General features: G+C 37.8%; 1 protein-coding gene across 1 annotated transcript; it reads right to left on the bottom strand.

The window, feature by feature from the left end:
* Positions 1-6,352: 6,352 nt before the first annotated feature.
* On the bottom strand, positions 6,353-13,978 carry LOC114468012 (homeobox protein Hox-B9a-like). Its single transcript, XM_028454619.1, has 2 exons — positions 13,371-13,978; positions 6,353-7,824 (listed from the first exon to the last, which is right to left on the bottom strand). Exons 1-2 carry the CDS (start codon positions 13,930-13,932, stop codon positions 7,589-7,591), a joined length of 798 nt encoding a protein of 265 aa, XP_028310420.1. The 5' UTR covers positions 13,933-13,978; the 3' UTR covers positions 6,353-7,588.
* Between the last annotated feature and the right edge of the window lie 61 nt (positions 13,979-14,039).

The raw sequence follows: 14,039 nt of genomic DNA, 5'->3' as shown, positions 1-14,039 counted from the left end.
TAACATTCTAAAATTTGAATTTATTTATTAATTTTGCACAATATAAAAATAAAAAAAAATCATAATATCACAGAAATAGATACACAGTGCAGGAAGGGGCAAAAAGCTTAAAGAGATTGAATAATAATGATTTATTTTTTTTTCTCAAACAAAAACACTAAACACAATTCTGTGCTTTTTTTTTCTCAAATATAAATCTAGTTCAAATAAAAATGCAGTATAAAAATATATGAGCTGGAGATTATTGTTACTTTGTGCCCTGATATTGTCTATAGACCCTGTATTTGTAACACAGTATTACAAACATGATTAAAAAAAAAAAAAACGGACTTGGGAAAAATTGTCTCTGTGGTCACCATAGCAATTTGTGTTATATAACCAAAGGTCTACATGATAAACTGCACCATAACACTATAATATTAGCATGTCAAACACCCTCTCATTGGCCTAATGTTGTTATATTGTAACTGTTTTATATGAAATTAGGAAACCTTCCTGTGTTTGTCTTTGGATCATCACAATAAGTCACACAACGCTGTAAATGACTCCCTCACTCACAGTGGATTCAGTTTGTATTGTGCAGCAGGATGTATACTTTTATCCCAGTTTGGACCATTTAAGCCACGATGTCAAACACATTTTAGTTCAGGGGCCAAATACAAAGTAATAATAATAATAATGCATTGGATTTTATATTGCACTTTTTCATAGACACTCAAAGTGCTTTACATTGTTGTGCATTATTCTTCCACTCCACACAACCGTGGTGGTAAGCTACTATTGTAGCCACAGTTGCCCTAGGGCAGACTGACAGAAGCGAGGCTGCCTTAGTGCGCCGTCAGTCCCTGGTAGTTTGATATTAAGGGGGCCGTAAGCTATTTCAAATACAATTTGTTCAAGTATGTAAGGCACCAACAATATCCAAGCAATAAGTGAGAGATTTTAGTCAGTGTAGGACTTTCTGTTTTAACATTTATTGATTTTGTGGCAATTTTTTAATTCAATTTTGGGAAATTAAGAGAAATAATTCCTAATATAGGGTTTCATTGAATTTGTGTATTTAGAAGGACTGAGATACAACTGAATTATTTGGTAATTTACGCAGTAATTCATTTTTTTTGTGTGTGTGTTATTTATTTTCCCCTGCATATGGGCCGAATTGGATGGTCTTAAGGGCCAAATTTGGCCCCCGGGCCTTGGGTTTAGGCCAATACATTGCCTTTTTCTTTTCCTTTCTTTTGCTTCCTTGTTCCTTCATCTGCTTCCCGGATATTGGGAGCACGGAGATTGGAAACTTTCCTGTAATATTTCCTCTTGCTGTGGCTTCCCCCGTTTGTCTTCCCTCTCGGCGTGTTTGCTTTACAGCCGTTTAGTTCTTAACCTTCAGATATTTATACGCTATAAACTTTTATTGCCGTCATATTCTTTTATTGCCTCGCACTGCATCGGATCCTCTGTCTGTCTCTGCTCTTCTTTGCCTTTCCCTCTCTGCAGTTTTTACGACAGTCGGCGTTGACTTTTTTTTTTTTTTACCCGTCGGAGGATCCCAAAGCAGAGCTGCCCCTCCTCCACCCCCTCCACCGCCTGCCTTTTTATTCACTCTTACCTCTGAGGCCAGGTCCCCCGATGCGCGTGCACAACATCCTGCTTTTCTTCAGTTGTTTTTTGTTTTGGTTTTGTTTTGTTTCCTTGTTCAAAATGGGAAAATGTGCAAAACAACTGACATGAGAAGAGAGTGGGGGGCCCCCACCAGACTTTATAGACCCGGGGAGAGAACTGCTGTCATTTTTAGGGAACAAAAAGGGAATAAAGCTCAGTCGGCTTCTTCGCTTTAGCACTGTTTGTTATCGTTCTTTTTTACAACAGCAGAGGAGAAGAACTTACATTAGTGGGAAACAGTTTTTTTTGGAGACAGAGCCGCATTAAATGCACGTGGATTTGGAACATTTTTATTCCCCTGAGAAATAAAGGCTGCACACAGACTCAAACCTGAGGAGGAGAATGAAATATAGTCTACAATAAAATAACAGACTGGGGTTGATGTATTGAAATAGACCTCTAATTTATTGTATATTAATATATATATATATATATATATATATATATTTTTTGCAGCTTATTCCCAAATTTCTATTGCTTAATAAAATATGGAGCCTTTTTATAAAATAAAAATGGATGTTGTCCCAGTTTTGATTTCATCAGATTTTATTTATATGCAAGGTTTGACATGAAAAAAAAAAAATGTTCACCTAATATAGCAATTTTACACAGAAGCCGTCAACAAATTCCTATTCAGACTGTTTCATATTCAAAAATGAATGAATAATTAACAAATGCACAGTTATCATAATTTTTTTTTTTGTCCAGTTTCTCTCTTTGTTGCGTTTTGATTCGTATACAGACAGAACTGCAGCTTTCGAGTCAATAAAAGAGGTACACTTACAGTGTGTGTGTGTGTGTGTGTGTGTGTGTGTGTGTGTGTGTGTGTGTGTGTGTGTGTGTGTGTGTGTGTGTGTGTGTGTGTGTGTGTGTGTGTGTCTTTGTGATGAATCAAAATGGTAAATAAAGGTTCTTCACAGCATTAGGTTTGTTGTGTTCTGAGGTGGAAAACAAAGCTATAAGAGGAAGTGTCGGGGCACAGAGTCCAAATTAACAAAATAAATTCATGTTGAAAGTTAAACGACTTTTTCTTTTTATCCCAAATAAACACACACATGCACACACACACACACACACACACACACACTGAGGCAGTGGGGGTTGCAGCAGCAGAGAGATGGGGCGAGCAGAGGCCTCTGGATTTAATGAATCCCCAGTCCTGTTAGACCTCTGAGAGGTATCACAATCACGCACCGTCGAGTCCGCAGATGGTTTATGGGATGTCTCTGCTGCACCAGGCCAAATGTGCTCACATCTTGGGGCCTGTTCATGGTCTGAAGCAAAGAGGCTGTGTGTTTCGTCTTCTCTCCTACAACACTCATCTCTTCCACATACAAAACCATAATAAAAATGTTTACCTTCCCCATGTGATGTGTTAGCACTATCATTCAACTGGAATAAAACCACATCTTAAAATAGGAACGCAACACTTTCCTTATCATTAATCAAAAGCACAACAATGTGCAACACAAGGCGACTAAAAAAAACTCAGACTTTAATTCTAATGTTGGCTGATAGTTCCCGTTAGATTATTACCGTACTCCCAATAAGACTCCATGAGAAGTTTAGTCTATGATGTCATAGACTAAACTGTGCTTATACCCACTGTGCTGAGGGTATAAGCACAGTGGGGATGTTTGACCACAGATAGACAATGTTCACATCAGCCTGGCCACAAAAATGTGATTATCTGATCTAAAGAGGTCACAGGATCAACATTCACGTCAACATTTAGAATAATGACCAATCAGAGCATTAACACAGGAGAGAGCAAAGGCTATTGTTATGGTTTAATGTCATTTTTGTTGTTTTGTGTATTTTTCTTTGTACGTTTTATGAAGTTATTTTGTGTATCTTTTCTTAGTTTGTTGTTGTCATTATGTATTTCTGTGGTTTTGTTTGTTTTATGGAGTTATTTTACATTCTTTTTTGTTATTTTGTGTATTTTTGTTGTCCTTTATGTGTATTTCTGTGATTTCGTATGTTTTATGGCGTAATTTTGTGTGTTTTTGTTGTCCTTTTTGTGTTTTTTTCTGTAAATTTATTGAGATATTTTGTATACTGCTGTTGCCCTTTTTGTGTATTTCTGTGATTTTGTATGTTTTATGGAGTTATTTTGTGTATCTTTTATTATTTTGTGTATTTTACTTGTCCTTTTTCTGTATTTTTCTTGTAATTTTGTATGTTTTATGGAGTTATTTTGTGTGTCTTTGTGGCCCTCATATTTGTTATGAGATACTGTTTGGTTTCCAGGCGAGGAACCGTGTGGAGTTTGAATGTTCTCACCTTTTTCTCTCCTCCCACTTCCTTCCACGGTCCACAAACATGTGCTGTTGGAATAATTAGTGGTGTGGTGCGTGACTGATTATCTATCTAGTGAATGCAAAGGCATGAAAAGGAATGCTGTACAATTAATAACTGAAGAAAGCTTCAGAAAGATTCAGTTTTGATAGGTCACATAAAAAGCTCTGATATATGAAAACCAATTATTAATCTATTAATGTAGATGCTGGTTTGTGGTTTGTCTGTTTTTGGTTGACTTTGTCACTCACACTGTGTTATTTCTGTTTATGTTGAGGTCTGTGTACATCAGCCCCACCCTGAACACTTAACGGCTTTTGAGTCGAGCATGCGATTATTTGGTATTTGTATTTCACGCAGTGCAACCCTGCGTCCATTCAGTGCACGACTAATGATGAAGATGCATTATACAGCTGTGTGTTGATGATATCGATATAAATATATGTGCAAGCAGAGCTTTGAAGTTGTTGCATTGCATTATTTTTGCGAGACAACAAAAAACGAACGTAAAAGACGGAACAGTTCTAATTCTGCCTATAATCCCATTCTAAACCCCACACTACATGTTATGGTTGGACTAGTGATCATGTCATCATGTGACTAAAAATGAATACACACCTTCATTTGAAGTGTGTTTTTTAATTTGTTGGTTCAGATTATTATGACAGTATTAAAATGTAAAAAGGCTCTGGTACAAAGACAGGTTTATCAGGTGGTGTATGAGCTGAACTGGTGATGAGTTTACCTGGTGACACGTCACAGCAGAAGCATCTCCAATCACATGGTTGTGTGGGATTTAGTGCCAAACGTGAGGGTGATTCTAAATAAAAGTTTCACAAATAATGTTACGGGATCACGTCACACATTTCAACGTGATTTTTCCTGTTTAAATGGCCGCTGAGGGTTAGCAATGTGGCTAACGTAGCTCTGGTGATTTCAGCATTAGCATCCCGTTTTTGTACATCTAAAGCATATAAAATGTAAAGTTAATAACAATGGTTGACTATTTACCATAATTAACATGTTTGGTGTGATTTCAGAAAGTTTAATGGCCAACTTGACGCAAAAAATCATGACAACCCTAAAACTGAATTAGGGAAATATCGAAATAATAACTAATCCAACCTCCCACGATGGCACTACTTTAGTGCGACTGCGGTTGATAATTTTAAGCCCTTGAGAAATATTGTTTTACATCCAACTGGACAATATAGCAAATCAAACATTTGCATAATTTCTGCTCATGTGTGTATAAAATACAAACTGTATATGTATATAAAAGAATGTTTTTGGTATATTACTGTAACAGCAGATTGATCTCTTTTCTCTCACAGCTTGTTAACACTGTGTGAAAGTATAAAACAAGGAATTATTCAAACAATGTCAAACTGGGTATGAAAGTTATTTGGCCAAAAAGAGACAAAGAGAGCAGTGAAAGCTTCTAATATGTACTCATTATTATTCAGATGTGTGTGTGTGTGTGTGTGTGTGTGTGCTCTGGATGTTCATTGCTTGCAGTGTTTGGTTTTTCTAGCCAATCAGATTCCTTTAAAGCTTTGCTCGTTTAGACTCACGTATTTCCACATTGTGCTGTCTCATCTGTTTTCATTTACTTTCTTCTTACTCTTTAAAATATTCCCTCAAATTTGAGCTGTTCACAGATTTAATAGATGGAAGCAGGAAGTTGTTTTTTTTTTTATGAACATTATTCCTTACAAAGTGGAAATCCAGGTGAACTCATACCCACGGATTCTTTTAATTAGCCGTGCAATCAAGCAAATAGTGATCCTGTTCAGTCCTGAAGTATTTAATAGAAATCCAACATCAGCACTGGTATGACACAAAGTAAAAGAGACAACAACACAGAGAGGACAGTAGAAGGGGAACAAACGGAGGACGGGATGCAGATTAAAATCAGAAGAATACAGTGAATGGAGCCAGTTGCATTTAACAGGACTTGGAATTGTCTTTTTGTATCTTCACAATTTCAAAGCTAACATTTAATTCCTCTAAATGTAAGATCAAATGCATCGAATAACTTCAATTCCCACAAAACACAACAGCAAGGAGAAACTGTATGTTTGATCATTTCTGAATAAGTAATGGATAAACAGTGTTACGATACAAAAAGTGACTTTTGGAAGCTTGGATTTAATTGGACTACAGCTCCCAGTGAGCCTCGACACTGAAATTTCACTAAGGTTGATGCATGCATTCATGCAAACTAAGCCTTTACTTTCAATGATTTAAAACTAAACACACATTCAAGTTTTACAAACACAATCATGCTTTACAAAAGGTTATAAAAGAGTTTTTATTCATTATCTAAACTTTGATCATCGACTCATCGTGTTTTTGTGAAACAGATATTGATCGATACGTTACAGCCTCTACAATCACAGTCAATCTTTGAATATGTGTGAAACACGTTAAGCCCAGAGGCGCGCTGTAATCCCATGGCTACAAGGAAACCACTAAAAACCTGCAGAATTGAAGCCCTCCAGGAACGACTTTGGACATCATTGGACTTTAAACAGAACAGACATTCAGCACAACCTGAAAAACACAATCTACACAAAATGACCAGAGTAGTGGGGAAAAGAAGAACAAAAAATAAAAAATCAATGCGGTAACAAAACAGACTCAATTCTCAATCAACATCCTCTCATTACTGTCATTATTTTAGAAAACAATAAGTTAGAAATATCATCGAACACGCTCCTTTACTGAAGTCTGTAAAAATAAGTATCTTTATTATATTTATTGACTTAGGTCCATAAACAGTTTAGTGAGGAGAGGTTTAGGACTGTCTGTATATCTTTCACAGAGAGAAAACGATCTGATGTTGAGTTTCAGATGATGATGAGGATTTTAACGATGTTATAATGTTAAAACAGTAATGGTTCAACTCTCACTCATTACCTCAGGCCTCCTCCTCCTCCTCCCTAACACACACACACACACACACACACACGCTCATCTCTCTCCTCTCTGTCTCTGTGTTTATAATCCCTCCATAAAACTGCCATCGGACGCTTTTTAAGTATCTACCGACACTAAAACTACTGCATTACTTATATTTAAACACCAGTAGGTAAATTTAAAACTGAGCAAAGTAAACATCATATTGTCAACTTGCCATATTGCCTCATATATTAATACATACTCAAACAGGAGATTTCCTAATTCATCAGAATCCAAATATGTTGTTCTTGAGCACCTCGTGCCACCAGAATAACCAGGAGAGCAAATAGCGGCCTAGGACACATGCTGTAAGCAGATGGTGCTTTTTTTTTTTCCACCTTTGGAATGAAAAATGAGTAACACGCAGTTATCAAACCTGCATGAAACAGAGCAGGAGCTATAAACATGCACAGAGCCGAGGGATTTCCTCATGCAGAGTGAGGAACATTTTCTGTCCTCCTGTGCACTGCAGCGTCAATGAATGAGTGAATAAATAATCAGCATGAGAGTAATAAGATAAAAAGACATTGAGGTGTCCACCATTGTGCACGTGTGACGTCCATGTCGTCTGTAGAGGTACGTGTGCTCTGAAAGGCCATTACGTGTGTGACAGAAGGAAGGAATAGCTTTAGTGTTGAATGTATGTGCACGTGTGCAAAGCACGCTAGTCCTTGGGTTGGTCTTTGCTCTGTTTCTTCATCTTCATCCTCCGGTTCTGGAACCAGATTTTCACCTGACGCTCCGTTAGGTTGAGTGCACGTGCTACCTCGTGGCGGCGGTCACGTGTGAGGTACATGTTGAACAGGAACTCCTTTTCAAGCTCCAGAGTTTGGTACTTGGTGTAGGGACAGCGCTTCTTCCGGGAGGAGCGTGCATGCAGCCAGTTAGCCGACGGGTCAGCTGTGACACAGAGAGACGTTCAGTTGGCATGCACACATCAGTCTTAACACTTGATCAGACTTTGTTATAGTTGAAAAACACAAGTAATGAATTTGTCTTGCCTTCAAAGTTGTAGCTGTTGGTTTACTACGATATATCGTACCACAAGAACGTATCGCAATATTAAACCGTCAAAAAGTGTATCGCCTAAGGAAGGGTTAGGGTTGCATGAGTTGAGTTGAAAAAGGTCAAACCCAGTGTAAATCTGTAAATACGTCCAGAGTTTAAGTCAAATTAAAGCGTCATGCTTATTTTAACAACTGCAATTGATTTCCAATTATTATTTCCAAAATGATTGTATTGCTCGTCTATCATATTGTGTTATGAACTCCCAGCACTAAGTAAAATATTCAAATGTACATTTTGCATCACTTTGCAATGGTTATGTTCTCCTAAATACATGTCTTACAATTTTTATTTGGGAATATTTGACATCTTACAACTGCAATGGTGACACTTCCAAGTTTATGTGAAAGGTTACTCATTTATAAATGCACTATTTATTCATTTGCTGGTTGTTTGGGAATGTATGCATCATATTTCAAACTAAAGTGGGCATACAAAGCATTTTTCTTCTTTGTGTTGTCAGATTAATCTTTGCTCCTGCAGCCTGTGCTACATACAGAAGTAGCACTTTACACACAGAGGCAGAGACACAATGGTTACAAATAGTCCAAAGAAATGCTCAAAATATCTCCCCTCACAGAATTACTATACACTGACTTTTACACTTATTCCTCCAATCTGATCCTTTCTTCAAGAAAAGAATTAAATAAATGAATATTTAAAGTGTAAGTACACCCTAAATGAAGTAATGTAGTTTATTGATCCTAGTCCCGCTCTTTACATTTTAGTCTAAGTATTTGAATTTAGCGTTTGTTTTATTTCAATGCCCGGGGTTGAACACCAGTTATTGCAATTTAATTTTGCAATTGGCGGATATTAGATCATGGAGGTCTTTTTGGATCAGTGACATCACTAACCGTCACTATTGGCCCCGCCCCTCCTATAAAGATGGGAGAAAGGATTAGTTTCCTCCTCCCACAGCCCTCAGTGAGCAATGATTGACAGCTTCATTCGGAATTGTGCAGCGCCATGGGGGCGGGGCTGCTGTGACTGGGCGTGTCTTAACTACTCTAGGAGCAACGCTAGATTTAGCTGCTAAATTTGAGGTTAGTGGCAGAAAGATGAAAAAACTTGACATGAAAACTACCAAAGTAACTACCAAGGTATAAAACTACTCACATTTTTCAAAATCAAATAGTTCCATTTGATAGAAAGTCCATTATTTTTTTAATCTAACCTATTTGATGTCTTGTGGCATTTTAATATTGCTATATTTTGTTGCACAATATACGCTACACTTTTAATATTTAACAAAAGGGCTTCGAGAAACAGGCATTGCAAGCACATTTCATTGAAAATGTGTTCAATATAAATGTAGAATTTCATTATCACATATAAAGATGTGCCAGTATTTCCTGACAGGGTTTAGAGCTTCTATTAATACTCTTGTATTTTTGTCACGTTTGCAGTTCTTTTCAGAAAACATGTCCATGGATGAACATCTTTGCCATTGTGAGAAAAAACGTGTGTCTGTTAAGGAGGTGAGAGAAGAAGGTGTGAGGTGGAGGACAGGAAAGAAGTTGATTTGCATTCCTGATCTCCTCTGAAACCATCCATTACCCGCTGAGCTCCTCTCCAACCATGACTGTCACCGAGCATGACAAACTGGTGCAGAGGTTCAGGGAGTGAAGGGGATAGTGGTGAGCCGGGGTCCTGCATGGTCAAAGCTATGGATTTTTATTAAAGATTTAGTATAATGACACAGTGATGGAAGATGATAGAATGTATGCGTCGCCTTTAGCTCGTCTACATTTGAACCCAAAGTGTCCAGGTTGACTTTTAAGCAATGGATATTGTCCTACAGCTGTTTGCAATAAGCATCAAGCTTGTACGTGTGTGTGCGCGCACGCACGTGCATATAATGTGATGTGAGTGAGAGTGAAAGAGAGAGAGAGAGAAAATAGATGTATGGAAAGAAAGAACGATCTGGCTGCAGGACTAATTTCCCATCCCATCTTGCTCTTTCTGTCTTCTTCCCTTTGCAATTTCACCCTAATAGTCCCAGAAATTGACCTCTCATATATCCTAAAGACATGTTATTACATTTCCCCGAGACATATTTTATCCTTCCCACCATGCTCCGCCCCAACACCCACCACTGCCTGAGTCCATGCAGCAGCAACATGCCAATTAATGGGGTTGTTCACCCACTTTTATAACTTAATAGACTTCAGGGGTAATATCTTTCTCGCTCGGCCTGGCAGGAACAGCAGCGGCAGAAAGACCGAGGTGTGATCTTTCCGTTTATTCTGGATGGTCGCCAACACAATTGGAATTTAGTAGCAGACACGGTGAGAAAAATGAGTCTGTCATTGAAAAACAAATCGAAAGAAAACTGGGCCTTGATACATAAAGCTGCTTTATGGTAATAACAACAACAGCCGCTCCAGGCTCCAAGGAAAAAACACTAGAAAGAAAAACAGTTACCGAAGCAATCTATCACTAGGTTTACATGGAACTCCTTATTTTTCATGTGCTGAACTAATAAAGGTTTTAGATCATGTTGTCCTATAATATCAATGCATGGAGACGATGCACTGAGTTCACGATACGATACAAGAGAGGGAATTGGGCTCGCAACAACAATACAATATTTTTGGAAAGGGAAAATGAACAATCTCTTGAAATATGTTGTTTTTTTGCAGATGATGTTACCTTTTATTGCAGTGGGAGAAAGCTTGACAAATAAATGTGCGAAGTGCAAAACGAGCTACAACGTCCACAGATATAGGTTTGATCATGTGAACAAATCTCTGAATACTAAAGGAAAAACTACATTTATGACTTTTGGAAAGCAGAAAAAAAATCCTTGAAGTCAAAATATACAGTGAAAAAAAATCGAAAAATTTTCAGAGAAACCTTTTAAGTATTGATAATCAACACGAACCATTTTTAAACCTTGTTGTGTATAAATCAAATGCTAATTCAGGCAAGAAGTCACTGCAAACAATAGAGTGCTCCTCATTATGCCCTCAGTAACTTGATGACGTAGAGTAGACATGGACAACTGGCGGCCCAGGGGCCACATGGGGCCCAAAATACACAAAATCACACACGTACTGACAAGAAAAATACATAAAATTATAGAAAAATACACAAAATGACAGAAAAACGACACCAAAATCACAAGAAAAACACAAAACAAAAAACACTCAAAATCACACACGAACTGACAAGAAAAATAAAGGAAATGACGGAAAAACTATACAAAATCAAAAGAAACGTACAAAAACAAAACAAAAAATGCATGCAAGACAATCCAAAAAACATACAAAATAATTACAAAAAAATACAGAATGACTTCACAAACACACACAGTGATAACAAAAATAAAACTAAAACACTGAATGCTAACAGAAAATAGATCACCCTCAGATCACATTTTTGTGGCCCCGCTATGATAAAAGTTACCCGTAGAGGTTCGCAGTTCGACTTATAAAACTATAAACTACATTTCTCAGTCGTGAAAAAAAGCCGCATAGATGATTAATAATCAATAATGATGATTATTATAGTCACACCAATCGTTTGTTTATAGATTTACAAATAATGAAATTTGAAAATGTAATGAAGTTCATGATTATCTTTTAGCACATTATTGTAAATGTGATCGAGAGATGTTTGTAAGCATATTTGATTAAAGGCATCAATTATTTATTTATCATTTAACATTTAATTTGATCTAATTTCTTTAAAAATCCAGGTAGCACAAAACTATAAATTATTACTAATATTAACACGTTTAGGCTTAAGATTTTTATGCTTTTATATGGTGATTAAGAAAAGGAGGCCTGAGCATAAATAAATGTTTTTTTTTTGGGGGGGGGGAAACAAAAGGTTTCCCATAGTTTCATTGTTAGAGTTTTTAAAACGACAGGTTAGATATAGGCTACAACCTAACAGTTGATATGGAATTTATTGTTTTCGAATTCTTCAAACATCTGGAATCAATCAAATATCAGCAAAGGATGAATGAAAGGATATAAATTGACTTTTTGAGTACTGAAAGTGACAGTCTACAAAACTGACTCCATGCAAAGTGAGACTGAACGAGTTCAAATGTAACACTAAAGCAGCACTCAGATGTTGTTAGTGGAGCTCAAACAAAGCTCGTGTGCGCGCGTGTGTGTGTGTGTGTGCGCGCGTGTGTGAGAGAGCAGATGTTGCAGTGATTGTTCAACAGACCGTCACAAATAACGAAAAACAAATAAAATGTGTCAGAATCCAACGAAAGCGGTTGTGGAGTTGGTTTCCTTTAAAAAATAAAATAAAATAAAAAAATAAAAATAAACTTTTTTTTTTGGAAGAGAAAAATAAACCGCGCACACACGGGAATTCACGGTTTTACTGTTGATGATGGAAACAGAAAAACAAAATAATTAACGCGAATCATTACAACGACTTTAGACACATATATATGTAAGTTTGTGTTACTAAAAACTGCTGATTTGTTTGAATTATAAAAGAAAAACTTTGAAATCGAGCGTGTCAGAAACAGAAAGCCATGTACAGTAGTGATGTTTATATGTGATTTTAAACCATCAAAGCTCCAGACCGTCCATATGATTCCATGTCCGTCAAGTGTGTATTTGAGTTACGAGGCCTCAGCTCTCTATTAAATCTAACCTGTTAGTGTTAGTCCTTTATGATTTTTTTATGATTTTAGAGGAGGAGCTGCTTCAGGAGAAGAAAATACAATGAAATAATCATCTATTGTTTTAGACATAAAACGACAACAATGATCCATCGTTTTATTGTTATATATTTAATATATTTCCAAAGGGAATAGGATATTAAAAGGGGATTAAAAACGTTCTGACTACCAAATAAAGCCTTCATCCATATCATTTTTTTTTAACATTTAGGATATGTTTTTTTTTTACATTTAGGATATATAAAGAAACTCCACAAAAGTAACAATATCAACGTCCATCTTATTTCTGTTTTGATGTAAATCTGTCATTCCTGTTTCACGATCACCAAAGGAAACTTTCTTAATTTAGACCTATACTTTTATAAAAATGCTTTCACTTTGACTGATTAAAAAAATGCTGATTCAGCCAGTTTCTACGTGGAACTTTTTGAATTAGGCATCCTCTCAATTTATTTCATTAGTTTGTTTAGTTAATTTTCTTTGTTTTTGGTTTAAAAAATGCTATATGGCTATAATTCAATGATTCCAAAAATGAAATCACAAAACTACTTTTTCTGTTCCAAAGTGCGTCCCTGATGGGTCCATGGTTCAGAGAGTGGACGGTGACCCCCCCCTTCCCGGCCCTCTCGGCCCTGTTGGTTCTTTGTCCATCTTTTATGGAGGCAGTTAAAGCTTTAACAATGGCCCTTTCTGCTCACGCGTCCTATTTCCTGCTTTAATCACTTACTTTGATCCAGGCCGTCTTTGTGCTCACAAATGTCCGTACGCTCCTCAAAGCCCTGCGCCCTGGGGATGGAGGCTGGGAGGTGGCCCAGCTCGCGCGCCGCCGTGGCCGTTGCCTCCAACATAAAAGCGGAGGTGTCATCATGTCGGCGAAGCTGCGGCTCCAACTTAACCTGGCCCGTTTGCTCCTTCGAGCTGCGGAGCGGCGGACAGTCCAGCCACGAGCGAACGTACTGCGTGTCCGTGGGCACGTGCTGGGCCGGGACGTAGGGGTGGTAGACAGCGGGGAGCCCACTAGGGCCGTGATGGCCACTGAACGGACTCCAAGACGAGGAGAAGATCGGAGGTTTGTGCTGAAAGCTACAGGATGGGTACGCCTCAGCGGGAGGATGCTCCGCCTGCGCCTGCGTCTGCGTCCCGTCGCCGGGTAGCCGTAAGCCCGCAGCGGCTGAAGCTGAGCCTGCGGTCGGAGCACCGGGAAAACGGCCCGGGACGGACAGTTCATCGCTGTCGTGACTTATGATGGAGTCCACGTAGTAGCTGCTCAAAGCACCTGAAATGGACATTATCGGACATTATTTGCAAAACACTGCGACCTCACCAAATAAAGAAGGAGGCAGGACACATTTCGAGATTTCTCTTTTTTTTCCAACTCATTTCTTCTTTTCTGTCA

The sequence above is a fragment of the Gouania willdenowi genome, chromosome 8 (assembly GCF_900634775.1).
Source record: "Gouania willdenowi chromosome 8, fGouWil2.1, whole genome shotgun sequence".
Lineage (NCBI taxonomy): Eukaryota > Metazoa > Chordata > Actinopteri > Blenniiformes > Gobiesocidae > Gouania > Gouania willdenowi.
The sequence above is the reverse complement of the archived record's forward strand: the minus strand, read 5'-3'. Positions and strand labels throughout refer to the sequence as shown.